The sequence below is a fragment of the Pleurodeles waltl genome, chromosome 6, assembly GCF_031143425.1.
Source record: "Pleurodeles waltl isolate 20211129_DDA chromosome 6, aPleWal1.hap1.20221129, whole genome shotgun sequence".
NCBI classification, from domain to species: Eukaryota; Metazoa; Chordata; class Amphibia; order Caudata; family Salamandridae; genus Pleurodeles; species Pleurodeles waltl.
Genome location: NC_090445.1, coordinates 756,150,767 through 756,177,877, shown reverse-complemented (window position 1 = coordinate 756,177,877; position 27,111 = coordinate 756,150,767). Strand labels below are relative to the sequence as shown.

The following is a 27,111-nucleotide window of genomic DNA, read 5'->3' as shown; positions in this document are numbered from 1 at the left end:
ACTCTGCTCCCCCAAGCATAAAAAAATACAAAAGCAGCACTGTTAATCTAATACCCCTAGCAGACAGAAACCCAGGTGTCTATGGCAGGAGCGCAGTGCAGGCCCTTGCAGCATAAGGGAAACCTAATTCTTCAGGGGACCCCCATTGAGCCCAAGAACAATGAAGATCTGTGCAATCTGGAGACATCAGGGCCCCTCATCACATTCTGCAGCGGGGGCATCATTTTGTGTTATGCCACTGAGCATCAGGATATCAGTTCAGGGTTTAAAGTAATAGTAGCATGCATGTTCTGACTATGTCCTCTTTATGTAACTCAGAGATCTTTTTCTGTTACTGAGGTGATGATATAAGGGTTTGAGATAAGTACTTTTTTCAGTTCTGAAAATCCAAAGATCTTTTGTTTAAATACTTCTAGTTTTACTAAGGATAGCTGTTAACTTCTACTTCTTCATATGATTCGTTTTCAGCGAATTCCATTGACATTTGTCTTGTTTTGCCTCCAACAGAGATCAGATACAGGAATGGTTTGAGGCTATTCGGCGAGCAATGAATGAGACGTGGAAGGACATTGAACAACAGGTACACCATTTTTAGGTAGACCGTGCAAGTGCTTTCACCTGTTGTAAGTAGTGGGGCTTTTAACCATGCCGACTGCACGCCCATCACTTTCACTCGCTCCTGGGCTTGCCTTTGTTATTATTGGTAAATGCTTTACGTTTGTCACTCTTTGGGGCAGTTTTGTTACCGCCTTGCAGGCTGACCCTGTTACATGGATAATTGCACGATTGCTGATATGTTTGACTGCGAGCAAACTTCTTTTTCTCTTTGTGTCTCTCCTTCACGCTCATGCTCATGGCAGCCATGGCACTTTGAATCGGCTCACTTATGTGAACTGTTTTACTTTTCATTTTCAATTTGTGGCAAGAAAAGTCCAGTTAAGATTTTTCAACGTTAATAGCTCTAACTCGAGCAAATGTGAGACCCATTGCATTGTAAATGCTTGTTTGTTTTCCACACACACAAGAATCACTCCCTGCCCTTAGCATTTATAGTAAACCAGTGCCTGTGTGTTAACACTTAGTTTACATCTTTTTGCCATATGTGAAGAAACGTGGGGAAAACAATTGCATATGTGTATCTGACACACTGTTGTGTTTATGCCTTTAATAAATCCTATCAAGGCATGCCATCAGGGTTCCTTTTACATAAAACACATTTTGACAGTATGTGATATTAAAGTGGTAGGGAAGGAAGGAAATAAGTGAAAACCCATACCAAACTCGATCAAGGCTTGTATGTTGATGGACCATCTAGACAGGAACACCCAGTACGTTACCATTGCTCAAGAATGTTCTGTGGTCAAAGACCTTTCTTCAAGCTAAGAATTGTAACAGTTAAGGACTCTGAATTCTGCTGGTGAACTTACATTGTTCGACTGGGGTATTATCCTGTACATCAGAGCTTGTACGCCATGTTTATTTGTTCTAATAAGCTTCCGACAGGAAGGCTAGGCTTAACCAGACAATCTCGTTGTTATTGATTTTGTCAGACCAGTCTATCCATTCTGTCTTTACTCAGCTTAGTGCAGAGTTCTCATGTTCACCACGTTCCATGCACGCAGTCCAGGTTTTTCCCTCCATTCTGGTAAATGTAGTCTTTTAAGTGCCACTATAAATTCAGTACCAAAGTTATCAGGAATGCCAAGAAATAATTTGGACTAAATAAGCTGCTCAATGACTTCCCAAATGCAATGTGTGTATGTAAATTATATTTCTATAGCATGAATCTAGCCAAAGGCAGCAAACAGAGTCCAAAGTAAAATCCACTTCTTGCCTTGGGTAAATCCCTAAATTGCCAGCAGTGAAATAAGGAGACTTAACCACAGACCTTTCTATTTTTCGTCAAATAGTGAAATGAAAAGCAAATCACTTTGTCCCTGTATAGTCTTGTTCCCTTACTTTGAAAATTTGGGAGCCCTTCAAAATATATTGAGCCCCAATTGTAACCTCTGCATTTAAAAATATGTATGTTTGCAAAGCTTGATTCTGTTCCACATTTAATTTCTAAACTTTGCCTACCACATAAATTCTAAAAAATGGCATATCTTTTCAGTCCTCAGTGCAGCCTATAGTTGATTCATTACTGAGCATGTCCAGTGGATGTGAAGTGGTACAGGTCATCTTTCGATGTTTTTATGGTCTGGCTTGACAGACCAGCTGTCGGCAGACAATTATGCGAGCATCACTAGAGAGGGGCCTTGGCTTTGCTCATGTTTTGGGAGCCAGAAGAGAATGTTTTGATTTGACGGACATTGTGTACTTTCACAGAAAAATATTTGCCCTCCAAACCAATGTCATCATTTTGTTTATTTATCCCAGCTACCTGAGCTTGACTTCTGGGGTCACACAAGACACTGCAAAGCTATTAAAGTGGTGTCTTAAATAACTATTATTTGTGGTGTTTTTTTCTCTGGAAGCAACACAGATGGGATGAGGGCAGGTATTAACCAACATGAATGTCTAAGTCTTGTTTGACAGTGTAACTGTCACCTAATCATTTAATCTACACCAGTATTATTATACAGTTCTTTACCGCCACAAAAATCCATATCTTTTCCCATTCTATCTACCTATAATTCTTCACATTACCATATAACATTACTTTAAACCCAGGCCTAATGGCATTGCCACTGCTTATTTAAAATCAGGATTAAAAATATGTATGAGTCATTTTCTTTTCACCTCTGATTCCCATGTGTTCCACTTCTAAGAGTAGTTCCTCTCTGCCAAAGGGTGGCACTTTATTTCAACCACTTGCACCCATTTCATTTAACTGTGGACTACAATTCAATAAGTAATTTCAATCAGGGTCACCTGAGGACCCGTGCCCAAAAGGAATCTTGCATTACTTGATGAGTCTTCTAGTTGTGTGTTTTCAGGAAATTATTATCTCCTCTTTATCAGCTGCTCTGGTTCTCAGAGAATGGAAGCATTACTGTATTATCCCTATTTTTTTTAAACTTCTCTGAATGACAGGTTTTAGAACAACTATTGTCCTATTGCCTTTCTGGTGTTTCCTGCCAAGCTTGCAGAAAAGGAGGTTAAAGTTCAGCTCTCCTCTTTCATTGTTACTAAAATTCTCTTGGATTGCTTCCAGGCCAGCAATCAGCCTCCTCACAGCACAGAATGAGATTCGTAGATGACCTCCAACACTTTATATGGTTTCTAACTGTCCATTGATAGACAGACTATTTGTAGTGGGTATCTGAGATGGGGCTCTGGGATGGATCTCTTTTCTCACTGGACACAGCCGAGAAGAATTTCTCCATCCTCGTGGCTCCCCTCCCTGATCCCAACGATTTTTAACATGTACATAACATCTTTGGCCAAATTGATTTTTTAATCTTTCTTTTATGTGCTATATGGATGACATATAATTGATCCTCAGATTTGATGCCCACTCTCATGCAGCTCCTGGATGTACTTGTCTGAAGCAACAGGTTGGATAAACAACAACTTCCTGAAGCTCACTGCTGACAAGATTGAGGTAGCGGATATAGGTGTTTCCCGTTCTGTCTGGTCTGCTGCCTAATGACCAACGTCTCTGCCCTACCAGGGAACAAAAATACTTATGTATTTTTTTCATAGAACTTTATCCTTTAAAACCCACCTCAATAAAGTGGCTTCCTTGTCTTAGTTTCATCGGTAACTTGAAATGTACTCCCATTTCTTCCCCAAGATACACATTTTAATGTTATCCATTGTGTTGTGGGGGATGAGGCGTGATTACACGAATTACTTATACCTAGGCTTCTCCACCCCTACCTCTCATCTTCTACAACCAGTCAAAATGGCTCTGGCAGACTCTTACTTAAAGTACCCCACACATCCCTAGTCTCATGCCAGCTTAGCGGTTTAAACTGGCTTCCCGTTTATAAACAGGTTCTATCTCAAAGCCTTATTATTTGCTTAAAAGTTCTTCACAATACCGGCCTCTCCGATATTTGTTTACACATTATGTTCCAACTCACCCACTTCTCTTGATGAATGGCTTTCTGTGTTGCGTTCCAACAATCTAAAGTTCACGTCAAGGTTGCCGCGCCTTTGCCTCTAGGGTGACTTGGAATGCTCTCCAGTTAAGACTGGGTTTGTTCCTTGGAAACTTAAGTTCCGGAAGGTTTTAAAAAAACTGGCTGTTTTTAGCTTACCTTCAGAACTTGTCTTGTTTTTGTGCTGGAGTCAGAACTAAGCGTGCTCCCAAAATGTATAGAAAATAGCACAAAGAAAATATTTCTTGGCTGTTGTTTCTTTTAACATTAGGCACGATATGCAGTCGGGTCAATCTTTCTTTTGATTCTTTAATCTGGGTTAAAAGAGGATGGTTGCCCTAGGCCACCTTCTGTTAACTAGTTCAACAGTAAAGCCTTATCACATTGAGGGCCAGATGCACAAAGCCATTTAGCATTTCTTAAGGGTCCGAATCACTATTTTGGGCCGTTGAGGAATTCTATATGGGCTTTTCAGATGTACAAAGCCCTTCAGGGAATCGCAAATTGTGATTTCTACCCACTAGAAATTGCAGTTTGCAATCCTCTAATGTGGAAGTCGCAAGTAGGGATTACCTATAACGATTGCTATTCAGATGTACAAAGCATTTCCTAAATGGATATTGGCCATTCAGGAAATGCAATTACCATTGAATTCAAGACGAAGGTAACCATGTGCAATTTAAAGAAAGCATCCAAAGATGCTTTTGTAAAGTGCAATTGAGCACACACATGTCCATGTGTGTGCTCTACACGTGCACCCCTATTTTTGAGGTGCATCATGGGGGCCCAAAATAGCAAATGCAAAACTGCTCCACCCTCACAAATGGGATGGGCTTTCCTTAATTGCAATTTCCTAATTCCACAACATCTGAAAGTTATGGAGATCTGCTCTTCTGGTCTTTATCACTCCACATCTTGGACTTGCTCTTTCCTTTGATACATAGCCAGTGACTGAAGTGTGAGAATTATACCTGGCAATGCAAAAGCTTTACCATGCCGGCAAAGACATGATAGATGGACTTAGATCTATAACGTGCTTTTCACGTCCCAGCAATGCAGCTTAATGCCCTGCACTTTTGCTCCCTCTTTCCAGTTCCAGATCTTCTATTACTTAGCAGGGAGTTGCTTGTCGGAGACACAATGAGGCATCTAGGCCAGGCAAAATTTACAATTATGATAGTATATTTCGGTAATTATGTGTTACACAGAGTTCTGAAATCACGCCATGTTCCGTAATTATGTATACTTCACTGTAATAGTTAAAAGCGAGGGAGCAAGCAGGAATAACGCCAACGACCAGAATATGAGAGGCTGTTGCTCGAGCCATCTGTGTTTTTCATGCTATTTTTCACCACAAAACGTGTCCTTGTGTCAAAAATTTACGCGGTCACTCTTTTGTGCTAATATACAGTTAAATGAATGATGGATTTGCATTTCTGGTAATTACACATAAGTGTGCATACTTTTCCCAAACTTTGGAGTCATAAATATATGTGCCAAAGACGCAAATTTACCACACCTCTAAAAGAAACCATTAACTTATCATCATGCATATTTATTGTCTGCTGTAACTGTGGAACTTTCCCCATCCAAACATATATGCAATGCCATATTCCTTCCAAGGATCCCCAGTACAGAGTGCAGTACATGATAAATTTGAATTATTAAACAAGACAGATCTTGTTGTAAGCACAGCATTAATAATGATCATTTTCATTGCACTAACCCAGATGCCAAAAACGTGCTTAAATAACAGGTGCTATTGTTACCCAACTTAATTGTACTCATTCTATTAATTTGAGAATAATGTTAGGCCGAGTTGGCCTGCCAGGATTAAAACGTAGCCTATCTTCTCGATTTTTACTAAAGCAAGTTTAGTGTCAATTTCAAAATATTTCTGTTAGCCCTCAGAGCAGCATAAATAGGCTCGCATAGCTTTCATGATGGTAAATAAAAGAAATAAAACAAATACGTCTTTTCTCCTAATCACATGCTTAAAGTCATTTTCCTAATTCCACCTAAATACAAAATGGTTTGCATCTCTTTCTCATCTCAAATTATTATTCACAAAGCGTGCACCACAAGCGCCTATTAGATGCTATGCCCACCTTTTTAATGCACTGCACGTGCTGGGGCGTTGCCTCATTGCATAGGGCCACTCCCAAGCAAATAAGGGAACGCCCCCTTGAAATTATAAGGCACAGTGGCTATTACTGAACAGACATTTGCAGCCACTTTGTTGTATAGCCCGGGGCCCAAAAATATAGGGCAGTGCCATAAACTGTGCTCGTGAAGGTTGGATTCCTCCTCTGTGATATGAATGAAACGTGAATGAAATGTGTCCCTCAGACGAAAAAGTGAGCGAGTGCTGTGTTTGTACATATTAATAAGAGGATTAATTATCAAGTAAATGTGCAGTGACTTAAAAAAACGAAAAGTATTCATTTTGACTGCTATGAGAATCAACCTTGCATGGGGGTCAGGAAGTGCCGGTTGACTGGAATTTCTAGAAGCTGTATCTTATTTGATAGACCTCATCTATTGTTAAGTTTCTTGTTTCTAGCAATAATTGTGTCTTGAAACTCTAAACGTGTTTAGTTAAACTTTGTATTTCAATGTATTTCCTGAGTTATTCTATAATTTCATTTTCAGACTCCAAGGGAAGACGCTAGAGTTCGATCAATTTCCTTGCCACCTTCCAGTTCGGGACCACTAATCAGCAGTGCCAGGACTAGTGATGAGCCTGAGGTAAGGTTAATCGCTCATTTGTTGCATGTTAATTCTTCAATAAGCAAAGTGATTGAAGAAAAATCCTTTAACTGTATGACCTGCTTTGTGTTCTCTCAGAGTCTTTAAAGTAGAAAACAAAGATAAAATATGACATGGCGATTCACCTATCTAATTGTATAAAAAGTGTACCTATAGGGAGCCTAGTTTCGTTATGTGTAATATATTTATGTAGTGATTTTTTTTATTTTCCGGCAACAACCATAGATTTAGCTGTTAATGGTGCAGCTGGTGCAGTAGTATTGGGTTAGAGGGGTGTGAGGTGCCCACTGCACCCCAAATATGTATCTTTTACTACCCAACTGGTTCTATAGAGCCCGCAATCCTTGCTTGCATTAGGACACAAACATATAATGTATCATTTTAGTGCTTACACTGATCTGATAGAAGAAAACAATATCTCTCGAACTGAGTATTATTATGAATGATTGTTCTCTGGAATACCTAGCTACAAGAATATAATGGCACACTAATATCGTAGATAAAATATCAAGGGCCACACTATCGAAAGGTAAATGCATATAGGGAAATATAGGTTTACTATTCTTAACGCCTGATATATGTACCTTGAAGATAGACATATCTTGAAGGTACAGAGGTGCGGAGTTAAGTATAGAAAATGTGCACATATTTACCGTTCGACCTACTTTGTCCATTGATATTTTGTCTACGATATTCCCACGATAGTGTCCCACGATATTCTGCACTTAATATTAATGATCCACACAAAACGGAATACTTTGGACATAATGAGCCCCTTACGTTGATTTTGGAACGCTGGTTCTATCTGTACATCCATACACATTACAGCAGGAATCCAAACAGAAAAAGGTCACTGGGAATAATTTCTAGTTTGTTCTACAGATTCACAAACTTTTAAAAGTAAAACTTATAGTTTCATGGTATGTATTTTGTGAGATTTACGTCTGTGTCTATCCATATTTACTTTTAGCCAATTTTGGGGTATTTATCCATATTTATTTTTCGTCATGAAAAAACAAGTGTGAACTAGTATACTATGACATTTATTTAATTGATAGTTTTCGATTTGTATTTTGTAGCCAAATAGAATAAAACAACAGACTCACCTCAAAGATTCAGCATTGTCTATTACAACCTGTACTCATCTGAAGCTATTACAGCTTCATGAGGAACTTTTATCACTTTTTAATCCCCATGCACGCAATATGCACAGCTTTTGGACTACTAATCATGGCTGACACATGGAGAGAAACGCAAAAAAGATCAATTGCTCGTACCTTTCTTTTACAAAAATAGATATGGAGTGACAAGCATGTTGCTTTCCATCAGAATTAAAGTGTAAAAAGTAGTAAAAATCGGAAACGTGCAGCCTTATTTATAATGCCTTTGAAAGAGGATATAATTATCTATTTACAGTAAATGCTGCACACTGGATTGCTACTGAGAATATAACCCTTGGATTTTATTATAACCCAAGTGAATGGTACACAGTGATCTTTTGAGGCTGAAAGGAAGATTATATGAACAAATGGGCTGCAGACACATTAAGATCCTGAACTATTTTACCTTGCATCCTTTGCTCTCTCTGAATGGTTGTGTACTGCAATAGCTCAGTGTTGTAATGTACATTTACAGATTTAAATACATTAGAAGGGAGACAAATTTAGTGGCATGAAATGGAATCATGCAGTAAACACTGAAGGTGCACTGGTTGGACTGAGAGTTTGTTGTCTAGGATGGAATCTATTTGGTAAATGCCAAGTGATTGTTCCAAATATTGCTCGAGACATTTAATTTACACAGGTGAGGCCTGTCTGGCTTTCATTATTGTTCTTCAGGATGAAAAAAAGGACTCCTAAAATAATGAAGCAGATTGATGAAAAATTTCAAAAATGTCCTAAAGATACGTTTTCCGTGTCCCTGTTGCACTCGATTGTTTCCACGTTCTCCCAACGTTTAGCCCAAATCAGCACCCAAGTTTTGTCACAATGTCTCTTCTTGTCGGGAGAAACAAACATATCACTTGCTGAAAGGGACACGATGTATGTTTGTTGTCGCATATCATACCAATAACATTCTTTACATTTTCTACCCTTAGGGAACACAAGTCAGCGGTCCAAGGCCAAATTCGGATCCCTGCAATTATCCCACCAGCACTGAAAGAACAAAGTCCACATCGCCAGTATGTCTCATTTTCTGTCTAATGATTATGGTGCAAACATTTCCTGTGGCCTCGTATTGTAGTCAGTTGATTCTCCTCTAAGGCCCCTTCCGTAGGAAATGTCTATAGAGTTGTGTGTGTGAACTTACCAAACAGACTTATTCCCGCATATTAGAATATGCTGAAAACTACTGGTGCTGGCAGAGAGATTTCCGATTCTTGTTAAATCACTTACCTGCTGTTAGAATATGTGGTCTTTTGACTACGATGTTAAGTGGTAAGCTGAAATTAAGAAGACTTTTCCCCACTGAAAAAGGGGTCTTCCTACGTTACCACAAGTGACCCTGATGACAGCATGCGTGGCTTCTATCATCATCCTAGAATCGGGAGCTGTTTTCTCTCTGATAGAGAATAAAAAATGATTCTAACTTACTGGGGCAAAAGGCTGGATTTAGGGCCTATTTTAACCAGAAATGCTGCCTGAACATTGACGCTGTGTCATGCTTCTAGACAATGCTTGAGCATTTGGTTCACAAAATATTCTTGTTTTCTTCTAACAGGGCTACTCACAATATCACCGTCACAATAAGCCTGAAGAAAGCAATCCATTTGAGGAAGAAAATGATTCACCCGATGGAGGCATCTATGACATCCCAAGATCAATACTAAGATACATAGTAAGTGTTCCCACTTCACTTAGTCAAGATCTTTTTTTACTAGGGGAAACCCCACAAAATGTTACTAGAACTAAAGCAAAATCAGTGAAAATACTCCAATAACATGTGAGAGCAAGTCGCTGCCAAGCTAAGTATTGTTATAGATGTGTGCAGGAAGGAAAAAGAAAACAAAACACTGGAAAAATAGAAATACAGATTGTAGCATCTTCTCCAGCCTGGGTACCCGCCAATGACTACTCCACACACAAAGCTATTTATTACATGTCTTTATTCGCCTGCATGTAACAGCGAACTCAATTATGTAAACCTGCGTTCACTTCACTGCATTCTAACACTTACGTCACAACTCTACAAAGCCCTTCAAGAGCCAAAAGGATTCTGTCATTCACACTTACACAACGCTATATCTCCCACCTCTGTTAAATAAAAAAATTCAATTTATTTGCAAAAATATACACAATCATAGTTCTTCAATATGCTTTTGTGGAGCTCTGATTACTTCTCCCAATCGTGTGTTCGGAAACTGACAATCAGCAACAGGAGTGTCCATGATCTGAATTGACAATGTAGGAACAACAGCAGTCTGGGGTTTGCCAATGGTCCTTGCCTGGCTCTACGTTGACATCAGTATCTGATGACTGATGAGACACATGTCTAAAATGCGAGGAATCTCATGCAGTGGATTTCCCAGGACATTTGTCCTTTGCTGGTTATGATATTGAATGGCTCAGCATCAAATGAAGCATCAGACTTACATTTTCTCAACTGACGGACCAGCACTCATTCACCTCTTGTGAAGACCATGGGGGTGATTCTGACCCCGGCGGTTCCTTACCGCCGGGGCCAGGGTTGGCGGGAGCACCGCCAACAGGCTGGCGGTGCCCCGCAGGGCATTCTGACCGCGGCGGTTCAGCCGCGGTCAGAAGAGGAAAACCGGCGGTCTCCCGCCGGTTTTCCGCTGCCCAAGGGAATCCCCCATGGCGGCGCAGCTTGCTGCGCCGCCATGGGGGATTCTGACAGCCCATACCGCCATCCTGTTCCTGGCGGTTCTCCCGCCGGGAACAGGATGGCGGTATGGGTTGTCGTGGGGCCCCTGGGGGCCCCTGCAGTGCCCATGCCAATGGCATGGGCACTGTAGGGGCCCCCGTAAGAGGGCCCCACTTTGTATTTCAGTGTCTGCATTGCAGACACTGAAATACGCGACGGGTGCCACTGCACCCGTCGCACCTTCCCACTCCGCCGGCTCAATTCTGAGCCGGCGTCCTAGTGGGAAGGGTTTTTGCACTGGGCTGGCGGGCGGCCTTTTGGCGGTCGCCCGCCAGCCCAGTGCAAAAGCCAAAATACCCTCAGCGGTCTTGCGACCGCGGAGCGGTATTTTGGAGGGGGGAAGTCTGGCGGGCGGCCTCCGCCGCCCGCCAGACTTAGAATGACCCCCCCATGTCTTTTGCATGTTGTCTCTTGCCTGCATAGGTTTCACTTTCTGTTTACAATTCAAGTCTTTTATATGGGTTTCTTCCTCAGTTCTTGATCTTGTGTTGGTCCATTGAGGTAACCTGGTCGTCATTGCTCTCCTGAACATCAAAGTTGTAGGGCTTTCACCCGTGGTTGAGTAAGGTGTTGAACTGTAAGCTCATAGGGTGGAATTCAAGACAGCCTTGAGGTCGAGCTTTTCCATTGCAGCAAGCTGAACTGTGTTCTTTGAGGTACTCGGGAAATGTTCAATAAGGCCATTTGCCTGTGGCCAAAGAGGTGTGCTCTTCTGGTGCTTCACTTTTAGATGATTGAGAAAGTCTCTGAAGTCTCAACTGTTAAAAGGTGGGCCATTGTCATAGTTTAAAATCACAAGAATTTTCTCAATGTTGCAAAGAAGCCATCTAATTTTTCAATGACTCTTTCTTGAGTGAGAGATGAGAGATCCTCTATCAGTGGAAAACAAGAGTATTCATCAACAGTCGCCATCAGGTGATGCCAAGTGTCAAGAGGACCAAAAATGTCAACAGCAATTCATTCCCAGGCATGCTTTGGCAACTATGACATGTTTAAGAAGTATTGAGTGGTTTTCGACGATAGGCAGTTACATAGATGGCAGGCCTTCAACTCTTTTTCAACTCTTTCATCTAGATGAGGAAACCAAACTTGATCTTGGAGAGTTTGTTTTGTGGCAACCATTCCACAATGTCCTTCATGGGCCTCTTTAATTATCTATTGTTAAAGACTCTCCGGAATGACAATTCTTGAACCCCACAGGATAATTACTTCTTATGTCACTGACAATTCATCTTTGACATTTTTAAACTTCTGGTATTCACTGTCACTGGTAAGAAGTTGAGTATGTTGGTTCCATGACTGATGTGTAATAATGTCTTTTTGCTTTAACACGTCACTATTTTGACTCATGACAGTGACAATTTGTTCCAGCGAAATTGCAGCTGGTGTGTTTGATTTCATAATAAAGTTTATGTAGGATTCAGCTGTCTTAGTAGGGGTACCTTGGCACTGTATAGGCACTCTGGAGGAAAAAGTCAGCAGGGTTTTGATCTTTCCCTGGGCATTTCACAAGCATGTAGTTGTACTCTTGTAATCATAGACCCCAACGTTCAATGCGAGGAAGCATCTGGGCCTTTGGATTGCCAAAGATGCTCAGGAAAGCTTGATGAACTGTCACACATGTGAAAGATTTTCTGTTGCGGAATGCGTGGAAATGTTCACAATCCTATACCACTGCTGAACATTGTTTTTCAGGTTGCAAATAAGCATGTTCATTTTGGGACATACCTTTGCTTGCATATGCCACAATATGTCTTCGAGCATTTGGGTGACGCTGTGATGTGCAAGGATTGTACCTAGGCCAGCGTCTACAACAACTTCTGTATGGTACTTTGGCTTAAAATATGCCTTGGCTGCAGTTTTCTCAATAGGTTGTTTAATTCTCTTAAAGATTTGCTTGCATTCATGTGACCAGTAAAATCAAACATTCTTGTTTGTCAGGTTTCTCGTTGGAGCAATCACAGTGGCAAAGTGTCATGTGTATCTGGAATAAGAACTGGCCATGCCATGAAATAACCATAATATGGAAACATCTTGTGGGGGACTGGCAATAGACAACGCTTGCACTTTAGCTGGATCTGGTGTCATGCCCCCATCAGAAAAGATGTGGCCAAAGAAGTTTAGCTTTGTCTTATTGAATTCACATATGTCATCATTCAACATTAACCTGCAACAACAATTAAATGATACACTTGCCTGAGAGCTTTATAGCGCTCTTTCTGTGTACCCCCAAAACTAATATGTCATTGCTATAGTTGAAAGTATTCATGACAGGCTGTATGATACGTCAAATGACATCTTAAAAAATCTCAGCAGCTGATGACATACCAAAACGTAGTCTTTTGTATCGAAATAGGACAGTATGTGTAGAAAAGGTTGTAATGTACCTGCAATTCTCCTCGAGTTCCAACTGATGATATCCTTTATTTAAATCAAGGCAAGAGAAGACCTTTGCACCATTCAATTATGTTATCATGTCAGCAGTGTGCAGACCTGGATGTTGTTCTCTTTCAATTGCCTAGATCGCTTCACGTGTATTCATGCATATCTGTACAGCTCCTTCACTGTCCTTTTTGGGTAAGAAATGGGGGTCTCTTGTTGGCAGTCAGTTTACACTGTGTCCTAGTAGGGACCCTCACTCTAGTCAGGCTAAGGAAGTTACACTCCTAAGATAACCTCTGCTTGCCCCCTTGGTAGCTTGGCACAAGCAGTCAGGCTTATCTCAGAGGCAATGTGTTAGGTTTTTGTACCTATACACAGTAACACAGTGAAAACACTACAAATGGACACCACACCAATTTAGAAAAAAAGCCAATATTTATCTAAGTAAAACAAGACCAAAACAACAACAATCCAACATACACAAGCAAAGATGTGGATTTTGAAAGAATAAATCCCAGTAAAAGCAGTCAAAAACAAAATAGTTCCAACTAGTGCTATAACGGCGCTGTGACAGAGTCACTCACAACGGTTTGACGCCATTGGCAAGGGCAGGCGACGCCAGTCATGGAATCACACGGACCCCAGGTACAGTACCTTAGAAATGAGGCAGAGTCAAAGACATGGCATGGAGTCGGGAAGGTGAGGTGTTGCTGGAGCCGGTGTGGTGTCAGTTCCATATTGCTATGCAGGATGAGAGGCAATGGTTCTTTACTGCTACGCATGGGAGGTGAGGCATCGGTCCATTGGGGAGGCAGTGAAGGTGAGGCGGCGTTGGCAGCAAGCCATCGGTTCCTTATGATCTGACGGGGTAGAGTCCAGTGGTTCAAGACATGATGAGGCGACTTCACATTGTTGCCGTCACACCATGGGGCCAAAGGCAACACAACGGACTCGGGTGTCAAGGATGTCGTTGACACAGTACTCAGGACTCGCAATGTTGCGGGACTTCAGAGGTGCTGTGGCAGCGTCAGTCGTGGTCATTGCACTTCAGTGGAGACCGCGACTCCGGGTGCCAGTAGAGCTGGAGTTGGTGTGCCTGGTTCTTCTTCTTTTTCTGCCAGACTTTACTCCCAAGGGCCCAAGAACTGGAGTGGGCACCTCTCGGCAAGTCAGGGTCTTCAGAAAGAGAACCCAGGGGCTGGCAGGTGAAGTCTTTGATGTCCCTGAAACTTCTTAACAGGAGGCAAGCTCAGTCCAAACCCTTGGAGAAACTTCACAAGCAGGATGCACAGCAAAGTCCAGTGTTTGTCCTTTCCAAAGAAGAAGCAGCAACTGCAGGCAAATCCAGCAAAGCACACACAGCAAAAGGGCAGTAATCCTCCTCACATATCTTCATCTCTTCTTCTTGGAAGAGTCGCCTCTTGATCCGGAAGTGTTATACAAATCTGGGGTTTTCGGTCCAATACATACTAATATATGCCTTTGAAGTAGGAAAACTCCAAAGGAAAGTCTTTTTAGTGCACAAGACCCTGTAATTCCTTCCCTGGTCCCAGACAAACTCTAGGGGGTTTGAAACTGTATTGGGTAAGGGCAGTTAGAGCCCTATTCAGGTGCAATTGTCAGCTCCTCCACCACTCTAGCCCAGGAAGACCCATCAGGATATTAAGGGCACACCTCAGCTACCTTTGTGTGACTGCCTAGAGTGAATTCACAACCAGGCCAACTGTCATCCTGATCCAGACATGTATTTCACTTTCAGGCAGAGGCACATAATGGTTAAGCAAGCAAATACCCACTTTCTAAAAGTGGCATTTTTATACACACAATTTAAAAACCACCTTCACTAAAAGATGTGTTTTTAAATTGTGGGTTTAGAGACCCCAAACTTCAAATCTCAATCTGCTCTCAATGGGAAAATACACTTGAGAGATATTTCAAGGCAAACTCCATGTTAACCTCTGGGAGGGATAGGCCTTGCCATACTGAAAACTGAATTTGGCAGTATTTCACTACCAGGACATGTAAAATACACTAGTAGATGTTCTACCTTTTAAATACACTGCACCCTGCCCATGAGGCTACCTTGGGCCTACCTTAGGCCTACCTTAGGGGTGCCTTACGTGTACTAAAAGGGAATGTTTGGTCCTTGCCAGATCGACATGGCAGTTTAAAACTGCACACACTACGATGGCAGGTCTGAGACATGTTTACAGGGCTACTCATGTGGGTGGCACAATCAGTGCTGCAGGCTCCCTAGACGCATTTGATTTACAGGCCCTGGGCACACATGGTGCACTATACTAGGGACTTACTAGTAAGTCAGATATTCCAATCATAGATAGCTGATCATAACCACAATTTACACAGAGACACTTGCACTTTAGTACTCATCAACAGTAATAAAGTGCCCAGAGTACCAAAACCAGCAAAAATGAAATACAGCACAGAGTCAAATATACAGGAGACAAAAAGACAGGGGAATCCACACTAAGGATGTCAAGTCTAACAGGTACTACCACTATGGGAAAAACCCATGGCATCGGACCAGTAGAACGCTCACTGATTTCATGTTTAAATAATGATTACATTTCCTTTACAACAGCTTCTTGTAAATTAAATGCAATTCACCTGTGTCTTTGAGCAACTAGACAGGTGTCCTCACTATTATGCAATTCTATTTTCACAGTCTTTAGTTTTCCTAACCCATGAAACAACTAAGGAAACTGGCTTTCTATTTCATGATGAGCATTTATGCTGTAGCTCACTGAGATCACTCCCATATCAGCAGCTGTGATGAAACTGGGTAAACAGACACTCAACACCGTACCTTGAAGTACATGAATGGATGCATGTGCGTTTGTCTTTTGTGTTTCATCGTCACTACAAATCAACCTTTACTTTTCAATGGTGTTGATGCAGCCCATTTTTACACTTTAGTTTTCAATGGCGTCAGTCGCAGACATGGAGATAGTTAATTCCTCAGGCATAATATTTATCAACGCACCACTGTTGATAATGAAAGGTATTGAGCAACAATTTATTTTTAGTGCAATCTTTGGATAGTGTTTGGGTGACTTTCCTTTGACTGGTATTTTTCTTCACATGCGGCCAGTCCAACATATGCATTTTTTTCCAAGGTAAACATTGACATTACACAATCATCTTCTACACTTACACTGGATAGTAATACTGATAGCCGTTTTAACAATGATTTGGGTGACGATCGACTTTGTTTGGAGTCAATTTGTCTCAATTGATATTGTCGTTTGGCCTTGTGGATGTGCATCAAATGTTGCTTCTGGAACGTTCAGTCTGCCATTTTTTTATTTTTGTCGTGATGCACTTATTTTTTCCTTCTCCTTGCAAACCGTTACAAACTGGTTCTCCTTTCCACAGCCTTTGCACATCTGTTCAATGGTGGGACATTCACCTTTGGATGAAATTGACAATCTACACCTGAAACACAACTTCTTTTTCTGTGGAGACACCACTTTGTGTTCTTCAGCTTTATGTTTCTGCTTGCATTTCATGTTCATGACTGCCTCACTTTAGGCACCTCCAGCTCCACATCAGCATCTTATAGATCTGCAGGCTCTTCAGCTCTGGCAGCCATAAGACCTAGCTCCAGACTAAGAGCTTCTCTCAGCATTCGTCTTCTGAAAGATTCTGACAATAATTTTATGACGTATTGCTTCCTCATCATTGCATTCATTGAACTTACAGTGTTTCATGAGTGTATCCATTCTCTCCATAAATTTGTCTATGGTTTCACCAACTCTTTGTCATTCTTCACTGAAAATGTACCTTTTGTAATCTACATTCTACATTCGGCATTGGATTGAATTTGAGATTCAAGGCTTCTTTAATTTGACAGTACGTAACTTCATCAGCTTGTAGCATTTTCCTTATGACTTCTTTTACACCTTCACCAGCAAGATTCTGCAAGTATTTGATCATTTTCTTGATATCTGTTTATTTTAGTGCATCAATTAAATCATCAAATGTCTCTATCAAAGCAGTCCATCCATTGTCAATATTTTACTTTTTGGTGGTATCAAATGGTGGTGGTGGTTTTAGGAATGTGGCAGCATTATAACCATTTATAAATTAAGTGACATTGATAATGGAGTTCTCTCCAGCTTCATCTGCTGTCCATCAGGACCTGTTTCAATCATACCATCAGTCAGGCCCTGTGACGTGCTGGCCTCTGGCTCTTCTTGGCCAGTCTGTGATACTGTGACTTCTTTCTTGGTCTCCATTGAAAGAACAGCCTTCTATGGTTCCAATCACTGCTTCAGGTATAGACGGCTCCGTAAGCGCAAACCTAGGCACTTCTCCTTGGGCCACTTCCCAGTGCTGCAGTATGATGACTCTCTTTAATTGGTTCTGGTAAGCAGATGACATTTTTTTGCATCTGAATTTTTGGGGGTTTCAGGCTTTCTTTTGTGCTTTTTGACACCTGGTTGATCTCTGCTTTGCAGCGATTTCGATCGCAGAGTTATTGTGTAATTTGCTGTCACTATTTGCTGCACTTTCAAAACCTGACTGCATTCGCTTTCAGCATTAACGCTCCGTGCATGGTGTAGCTTTATTTTGTTTAGTAGTCCAGTATCTCTCTTTATGGCCTTGTCACCAGGTTCTTCGCCAAAGATGTGTAGACTGCTCAGGGCAGATTTCTTTCTCTTCAAACACTTCACACTGACTGGAGTTCCGCTGTGACTCCACATACTGCACACATCCATTATGTACTTCGACTGAGGCACACATGGCACACAAAAGCAGTTTTCTTGGACCACAGCAAACTCTCTGGGAGAGCAGACTTATCCCCTATCTTGTCACCAGTTGTAGCGTCTTCCCCAGCCTGGGTACCCACCAATGCCTACACCACACATAGAGCTATGTATTATATATCTTTATTTGTCTGCATGTACACAAGACCTCAACATTCTAAACCTGCTTGCACTTTATCACTTTTTAGCATGTTTTAAAACTTACGTCACAGCTCTTGCGGAATCCTTCAGGAGCCAAAAGGGTTCAGTCATTCATACTCACACAACACTAACAGATGACAGTGAATTTCATGCACTGCTTTATTTTCATCTAATAAGAGGTATGTTTAGTGTGACCCTAGTTCAGGAAGGAAGTAGGATGTCATACATATATAAGGAATATACATGACAAGTCATATTAGTTACATCTGCTTCTATGAACAGTTAAAAAAAAGTAGTGCAAAGGTTTAGCATCAACAGTGCAGACCAGTAAGTCAAGTTTAGATGGGTTCCAAGGAAGGTGAGAGGATAGAAGGTGGATTGAGATGGCGGTGAGTCTTGAGTTACACAAAGCATCAGAGGGTATAGAATGCCCTGCCAGTGATACTCATAAGTCACAACACAATGTGTGAGATGCATGTATCTAGCTGTAAGAACAAACATTAATGGGTTGTACTTGCTGACTCTGACTTGTCAGAGTACCATCACTTCCCTCCTGCAAAGGAAGATCCCACGCGATCTAGAGGTTCCCTGCATGAGGTAGAAATGTGAGCTTCTGCAAGCTACCCATCTGTGTAAGTGCTGGTCAAGGAGGTAAATTGAAATTAGAATCTTGATTTGAGGAAAACATTCTCTCTTCCTTTTCTTCTGATCAGATCTGTGTCTCCAAGGGAACAGGAAATATTTCTATAAGGCAGCACCCATAAGGAATCATTTGCAGTTGCTCAGTCTGAGAACCTTAAATCTGTCATCGCCTCCTGTCCATTTTAATAAATGCTCAACATGTGTATTCTTTTGTTTATAATCTAGTACTGTAACAACGAGGATGGCTTGGCAACAGGACATTACAGTTCCCCAAAATGCATGAACCACATCAACAAGGTAATACCAATGTAGAAATCCACCGGAGTATGGCAGTATATGTTGTTTGAGGTTTGACTTTCCTCATATTAATGCTGGAACTAAACCTGTAACCTCTAGCTTAAAGTTGCACTAGTGGAGACGGCTTGGTCAGTCCCCATTATGAGGGTGATAAAAGGAGTGCCATTCACAGGGTGATGAGACCTATCATGTTAGTGAATACAGAGAGCTTTGTTTATGGTGTGTGCTGGTGTGTCAGTCTTGATGTATTACCCTTAACAGAGACCTGGCAGATACTAGACGGGCACCACAGTACATTGAGATAGATTACTGAGACTACGGTGTAATGATTATGCAGCTTTTCCACAGGGTTCAATACAGAATATAATTAAAGCCTTCAGAAAAAAATGTCCAGATAACAAGCTACACAGAGCCAAAGTCTGGCATTTCCACACACTCTACTCCGCTTTGGAGTTCACTTTATTAAGATTGTAAAAGGCATATGTACTTAGATTGAAAAGTGGATCATTAATCATCTAGGCCAATGTTATACATAGGGCACACTGCCCACCGGTGCACGATTGCACTTCTTTCAAAAAGTGCACCTGATGTATTGTGTCCTATTACAGTGAGTGCCCTGCCTCCATGGCAGCCACAGACTCTTACAAACTGCTTGTGTTTCACAGTTGAGACAGCAAGCTGCCTGAACTCGAAAGAGGAAACAGTCATCAGTAATGCAGTAAGTGACTGCACTCGCCTCCAGGGGGGTGTCTGGGGCATCCATTGGTACCCATTACCCCTCCAAAGGGCTATTCTCAGGGATGCACGAGTGTGCCACCTTTTAGTGATACACTTTTAATGCTCCTTCTAAGGGCTGTTTGCCTCTGCGCTCGCGTCCATAATATGGCGCAGACCCTAGGCAAAGTGAATTCCTCATTAGTATGAGGCCACGTGTCCATCCAAGGGAGGGCCTTTCTTCTCACAATAGCGCTGGAGCTAGATATGTGACAGCGCTGCCAGTATTACAGAAGGGACCACACAAGCGTCCGCAGACCCTTCTGTAATGCTACAGTCCGTCATGTGCACCCCGAGTGGCTGAACACACCGGTGCGCCCCCGGAACACTTTGCGTAATACAGCCACTGGCCTACATTTAGAAGTGTTGGTGGGGAATAATGTCCTTACTGAGTGAATGTAGCACTCTAGAAAATTCCATCCAGCATAACATCCTGCACTCACATGAACAATTTATGAGGAGCTGGAATTGTGGCGGGAATATTCTTGCACTGGTTTAAGAGTCTTTCTTTGGAACAGATAGCACCACACTTTATTAAGAGCTCTGACACTTCACAGCATTGACCCGTTTCCGTGATTGGCGTGTGAGACAGTGCACTGCATTCATATGATTACTGCACAGATATTTGTATGTAACCCAAAAGTGGCAGGTCAAAAGCTCATCGGTGTGACTGATAAAAGGAATACCATTCAGGTAGTTAATGCTAGCAATTATTAGCTCCACTCAAATGCAATGTCGCTTCTAAGGTATCCAGTTTTGTTTGCCTTGGTATAATTATTTGATGTATATTTGTCTCAGGGACCCAACATTTTAAACTTTTCACAAACTTAGGAGCTCGAGAGACACCGCGAGAAGCCTGACGATCTCCCTGATTCTGAACAGTCAGATGAAAGTGAGGATTGTGAAGTAAAGAATGGCAACAAGAATCACTATATGGAGATGAGAAGTATGTAAGTATATCTCAGTGTGAGGGTTAAAATAGAAAGAGTACAATATTTATGTTTTGAGAACAATGTCAAGAGCATGTCAGTTTCACCTCGACTGAAGTTGAAGCAAACAAAGCAAAATAACAAAGCAACATACCCTGGCAAACCAGTTATGGTCTCAGGCAAAAGAAACCCTGCGGTGTCCACACACCAAAAGCTGATCTTAAACATTGAGACAATACCATTTTTAAAGTACGGCTTGTGGTTTACTTTTCCCATAGCTGTTCACAGAAAAGCTACTCATAATTCGAATCTAAAGTAATATAAAAAGAATTTCAGGCACTGGCAGGAACTCAAGAGCCATCTTTACTGATGTCTGTACTTGACCATCTCAGTAAATGCAGGAGCTCCTCTGAGGTACAGCAGACATTCTGACTTATTGTAGACTATTGCAGTGCTGGAAGTGGCCAGAGCTTCTTTAAATGAACAATACATATTTAATGCACTGCAGAAACCAAGTAGTACATTTTAGTGCAAACAGTGCTTAATTTGAGCTGGTGGTTGCTGGGGGACAGGGGAGGACCAGAACTTATTTTTGGGGGCCGGCACTTATTTTTCCGCATCAGGCAATTACTGCGAGCAAAAAAAATTATATGGGAAAGACGAGAAAGACAGAAAAGCATCACAAAGAGAGAAAGCAGAGACCTGCAAGATTGAGTTGAAGGGGTAGGGAGTGGCTGTAAACGGATTAAAGGGGCCAGGGATGGCGAACATATGTAATCGCAGCAGCCACTGTGTTTCTGAGGAGAGCTTTAAGCACCGGTATGTTTGTATTTACAAATTGCGCACTGATTGCAACTATGTGTAAAGTCTGTAATACTAATCACTGTCTCGCTTAAATCTGCGCAGGAGAAGTGCTTTGACAAATTCTGAGAGCGGATGTGTTAATATCACTCCTAGCTGTCGCTATTTTGGAGTACATTGTCATGGCTATAAACCCTTTATTCACCTGTCAAAGTGACACTGTGAATTTAAAATATGAAATTTGAGGGAACTACTCATTTAATAGATTCTGCCCTTCCGTTTACTTGTCAGCCCTATGCTCCTTGGCTTGTACTCATTTGCACCAATTTTCATTTCTATAAATCCTGCAATTGTATCAACATTTGAAAATCTAAAATACTATCCCTCGGTGTGCCGATGTATATTCCAAAAATTTAACAAAGTGTTCTATCAGGTGACCTAACCTGAGCTTCTCTTACACACAGAGTGTGGCAAAGGATGCACAAGCACACAAACACAGTAGCCTCTACCAAAAGATGGAAAGAGAAGAAAGGCTAGAAATAACAGGAGGGGCTCGTGGGAAGTCAACACTCATAAGAGCTTTTCCCCAAGCTTGCAGGTGGTACGTGTAGAGGCATTTGTATTGAAAGTCCATCCTTAGCAGATGTTAATAGTAGTTATTAAAAGTGGGTTAAAAGAATCAAGATGTGTATATTTGCCAGGGAGGTGTAAGCAGCGGGAAGCTGACACCTTCATAAAATATCCATCCAGCTGTATGGCTTTGCTTAGAACATTTGACTTGTAACTAACATACATTTTCATTTCTTTTAGACCACAGTTAGTTGAAAGTGCTTACATGAATATGGATAATGCAACAAAATCGTCCTGCTCTCAAGACTCTCTTGTGTAAGTAGTGCCTTTATTTGTCAAAGTACCATTGCAATTTCTCACAACATCTTTATAAGAAAGATGGTGGTCCGTATCATGAAAACACAATGATCTCATTGACCATTACCAATATTTTCAAATTTTCTTTGCAGTAAAATGCTGATACTTTAGATAAGTGGTACCTTTCACAAGCAAGACTTTATGCCATCTCATAAAGCTTCTGTGGCATAGTCATCCTGCATGAAGACTCTTGTATGATTTGAGAAACTTGGAGATAGATTGTTTTTAAACAAAACAACAATTTTTTCAACATTTAAAATCTGCCTCATGGCCGACCTAGCCAAATCTGACAACTCTTCGAAACAGTACAAAGTCATTAACTAATTATAAATCCATGGATACGCCAGCGTGGACATCTGGGGTTGTATTATGGAATGTGCCCTGGGGGCGCAGCGGGTATGTGCTCCCACTTTGTGTGCCCCTGGGGCCCTTTCTGTAATACAGTTAGCGCTGGCTCACATATAGTGCCAGACCTATCACCAGAGGGTGGTCCCTCATTTGCATGGGGGTGTGGCCCCATGCAAATGAGGGAATCCCTTTGCGTCTGTGCCTGCACCATTTTGTACACACGAGCGAAGAGGCAAAGAAGCTGTCAGGTGGCGCACTGTCAGTGCGCCCCCGATGGCAGCACGCTTGAGGGGGAAAGGCAGTCCTTTGGACCCCCAGATATCCCCTTGCAAGTGGGTTCACTCGCTCACTAAACCCGCCTTCAAGGGGCTCTGTAATCCACCTTAAAAGTGCAGGTGGGTTGCTGCCTGCACAGTGAAACGTGGAGCGGCTTTAAAGCAGCCGCTCCATTTTCACTTGAATGCACTGCACCCAGGGCAATGCAAATATGCGGCTGCCCTGGGGGCACCTTGTTCAGTATATTATGGCATATTCTCCTTGTATGCACCTCATTCTGTAATATGGCCCCAGATGTTTAAGGTCTGCCCTGCCCAAACAGAAGAAGTGCTTGAATTGCTATTTCCATTGAACTATTTCAATACTCAGTAAAAGTCAGTCTCTATATGGTTGTGTCTCGAAATATGTTGAAATAACAACTATATAAATATTGTGATGTGAAACATTGTGGCAAAACTTCAGAGGACCAAAATATTGAGAAAGTAACAACTACATATCTACATAACTTGATATATGTATATGTGTGTGTATACATGTGTGTGTATATATATATATAGATAGAGAGAGAGAAAGCGAGAGATAGATATATAGATAGATATATATACATATTACGTACTGGCGGACACCAGTAGGTAGTTATAGTTAGGACCTAGTTTCCATAGGGAGAGAGTTTGTTGTTTTACCAATGACTTTAGCACTGCTTGACGAATCTTCACGAACATTTCAAAACTTATACTTCAGTCGGTTCAGCTGCTGTCTTAAAGATTTTTAGGTGATCTGTGAAGCGGGGGCCGAGAAAAAGGGGGGGCCAAAACGCATTTTCCTCATGCATTTTCCCATAGAGATTTTGAACACGACTACAGCCTAAACCGCTGGACTGAATTACACTACATTTGGCATAAGGCTAGCTGTTGGTCCAGCCGGCTTGCTTTTGTGATTTGGGTTAAATCCGTTCCGTATTTTTTTTAGATATTAGAGTTTAAAAATTATAGATATCTAGGGACGCGGAACCTCTGCGGATACAGCTGACCCGGTACTGATATATGAATAGCTACCAACACGTCAACAAGGAAGTGCTGGCAGCCATCTTGGGACTCAGCTTCAGCCGTCCTGTCTGTCCGGTCCTGACAGGGACATCAAGAAAAATAAAAAAAATGGGCAAAAGTGAAAAATAAATGAGTGGTCACAGCCGCTCATTTATTATTTACTACCCCTTCAAGGAGTGATCATTGAACCATGACCCCAGGAGAAACTACCATATTTTTTACAGCATTTCCCAGCTTGGAACTTTTGCTGTACAGCTGTGAGTGCAGTACCATTTAGAGGCTTATTCTGTGACTGCATTCTATGTGCCCTGAAGATGTAGAACAAAGTCCTTGTGGTTGTTTTTATGATTGCATTTTTTGCTGAAAATGGTAAAAGGAAGTCTCGGAAACATGTTTTTAAAAAAAAGCATATCTGACTATTTTCACATTTTCATACAAAAAATGTAATAATAGAAATTATGTAAAAAGAGAGAGTCACAGACACAAATTTTAATAAAACTTTATTCAATATTTTGAAGTAATCAATACGAATAAACATTGCATTGCGTATATTATTGAAATATACATTTGATTAAAAGCATTCGTGATTTTTAGAGTAGGATGATAGATCTGCTTTATACATCGGGGCTGGGTGCCTGAGGGGAGACTCCACCCCACTGCGCACAGCCGAAGGTCATGCGCAGCAAGGGTTTGCTTTACCTATGGTAATAAAATATTACTTTACATTAAAAAAATTCTAGAACTTCTCTAAAAAAAACAAAGGTAAAAGAGACATTATAGATAGGTGAGGATGTCAGTTAAAAAGTACTGCTTTAAATGTGCAAAACCACTGAAATTCAGCAGTTACATTTATCCCAAGTAACTATAACTCATGCCCTAAGGTAACTATAACTTGCACCCTTGCCATGCACTGCTAATTACCCTGCATATTACAACACTCATGACATCTTCTATGACATCATTCATAATATCACTGCAACATTTGCAATGAAATTATTGATGGGAAAACTGTGTATGATAGGCCTGCAAACTATAGTTACCTTAGGGCATGTGTTACAATTATTTGAGATATATCTATGACTGGTGAATTTCAGTGGTTTTGTACATTTAAACTGTTTTTTTCTAGCTGATATCTTCACCAAACTATAACATCACTTTAACTTTTGTTTTATTCAGTGATATGTAGTCAAGGTACATACATTTTGCGCCAAGTAAAGTAAACCCATGGTTAGCTAGATATAATTCCCTTGTGCATGCTGTGGGGGTGCACGAACCTGCTGCACCCCGTCTCCTCCCACCTTCTCTTGTGCAATAGAGAGAGAAGCAAACACTCCCCCAGCTCTCTCGCACCTGCTCTGCCCTCCCCACAACCTACAAAATAACTCCCTTTCCCATTTACCACCACTCATGGACAATATTAAGTGGCCCCAAGGGGTCTCAGTTTGACCCCTGGCTTGCCTCATGCAACCCCTGGCACTGTGTTTGAAACGCCTGGCCTCAGAGTTGGCAAAATCAGTGCCAGCAACACAGTGGCAGCCTGCCCTGATGGACATTGGTTGGGGCTCAACTCTTTGCCTTCTCTCATTTTTTTATAACACTAATGGTAAATAATGTCTCGCTATTCACTATTGGTGTTATAAAAATGGAGTACAGTTAGCTGGAATATGACCTTCCCTGGCATCTGAGGTAATGAAAACAAATACTTATAAATGTATGATGTGTTGGTGCTTGCAGGTAAGTGAGTGTGTGTAAGAGTGAATGTGTAAGTAAGTATGAGTAAGTGAGAGAAATTGAAGGTCAAGGGGCATGTGATGTCACTCCCACTCCCACTACCCCTGACATTCTGGCGAATTGACATTTATGCACCCACTCAGAGCAGGTGGTACACGTATGCGGAATTCGATGCGGCGTTTCTGAATATGCGTGTGTTTCCACAATCCGAGGGACTTGTATGGTATTTTCTGTTCCTCCTTTTACCCAATCACCACATTTTAGACTACACCGTTTGTTGGAACTCTAATACTGTTAAAATAGTCATTAATTATTTTTCATTGCGTGTGGTTGGATGTATGCAGTCATGGACGTAACAAACAAAATGTATAATTTTCAAATGTGAAGCTCGCTTGTATTACAGAGAGCCAGTTCTGAGTGCGTAGTGTACCTTTCGCAGCAACGTCCGTGATTCTCATTCGAACTCACTCTGGCTGTGCTGTTTTGCAAATTCTGTAGCACCGACAGAGTTTCTCCGTGTACAGTATGTTTATGTAGTCTACTTTGTGACTCAGTGGCTTTTGTCGCACTGTTGAGTCTTGAAAGTCACACCTTCAGTAAGTCTTTATGTGGCGACTTCTCACCGGAGGTGTGTTGTTTTTTTCCCACAGCTCCCCTGTGGAGTGCAACACGGACAGTGAGGTGGGATCCCCAGAATCTTTTTATGACTCTATCAGTGCGTGCTCTCTTGGCTCGGATGAAAGCAGCACGTGTGAGGAAGGTCACGGGACAGAGGCATCACCCTTGAAGCAGAGGTGCAGCATAGAGAGAAGGAACTGCAAAAAGCGCAGGAGCACACCATCCCTTCCGAGATTGTTCAGGTGAGATATGTTCTTGTGCTTAGTTATAGAGTGTAACATACAAAAAGCATTGACAGTGCCTATAATTCAGACTTTTTTTTAATAGTTTTACTTACCAAGTTTTGTTTGCATGAAAAATAGTACAGAATGGCAGCAGCAATGTAGTCAAAGTGCCCTAGTTGAGTGTACGTTTTAATGCTAGTTCATTGTGCCCCAGTGCACATTTCAAGCAAGTTTCACAATCCCCCTATTAGATGTTAGGTTAGATGCCAGTTAGGTCCACGTAATAGCGTCATCTTTTCATTGCCCCTTATGTTTTTTGTGTGTCTCAACTATTTTTATGGGGATTTTTTTTTATTTCCCACGTCCACTGCAGCAACTCAACTCAATACTTACACTGCCAGCCGGAAACATTGCGTGGACTGAAAGGCGGGAACGCACCTGCTGCGATTTCTCTCTCTTGCCCTCTCTCCTTCAGCATCACA

General features: G+C 41.5%; 1 protein-coding gene across 1 annotated transcript in view; it reads left to right on the top strand.

Annotated features, from left to right (window-relative positions):
* Positions 1-27,111, top strand: part of PLEKHS1 (pleckstrin homology domain containing S1) — a 60,337-nt gene that overhangs the window by 16,031 nt on the left and 17,195 nt on the right. The window contains exons 6-13 of the mRNA XM_069239324.1: positions 508-580; positions 6,702-6,797; positions 8,917-9,000; positions 9,540-9,656; positions 18,884-18,955; positions 20,561-20,679; positions 22,270-22,344; positions 26,438-26,647. Of these exons, the coding sequence (XP_069095425.1) occupies positions 508-580; positions 6,702-6,797; positions 8,917-9,000; positions 9,540-9,656; positions 18,884-18,955; positions 20,561-20,679; positions 22,270-22,344; positions 26,438-26,647 (846 nt within the window). The remainder of the gene's footprint in view (positions 1-507; positions 581-6,701; positions 6,798-8,916; positions 9,001-9,539; positions 9,657-18,883; positions 18,956-20,560; positions 20,680-22,269; positions 22,345-26,437; positions 26,648-27,111) is intronic.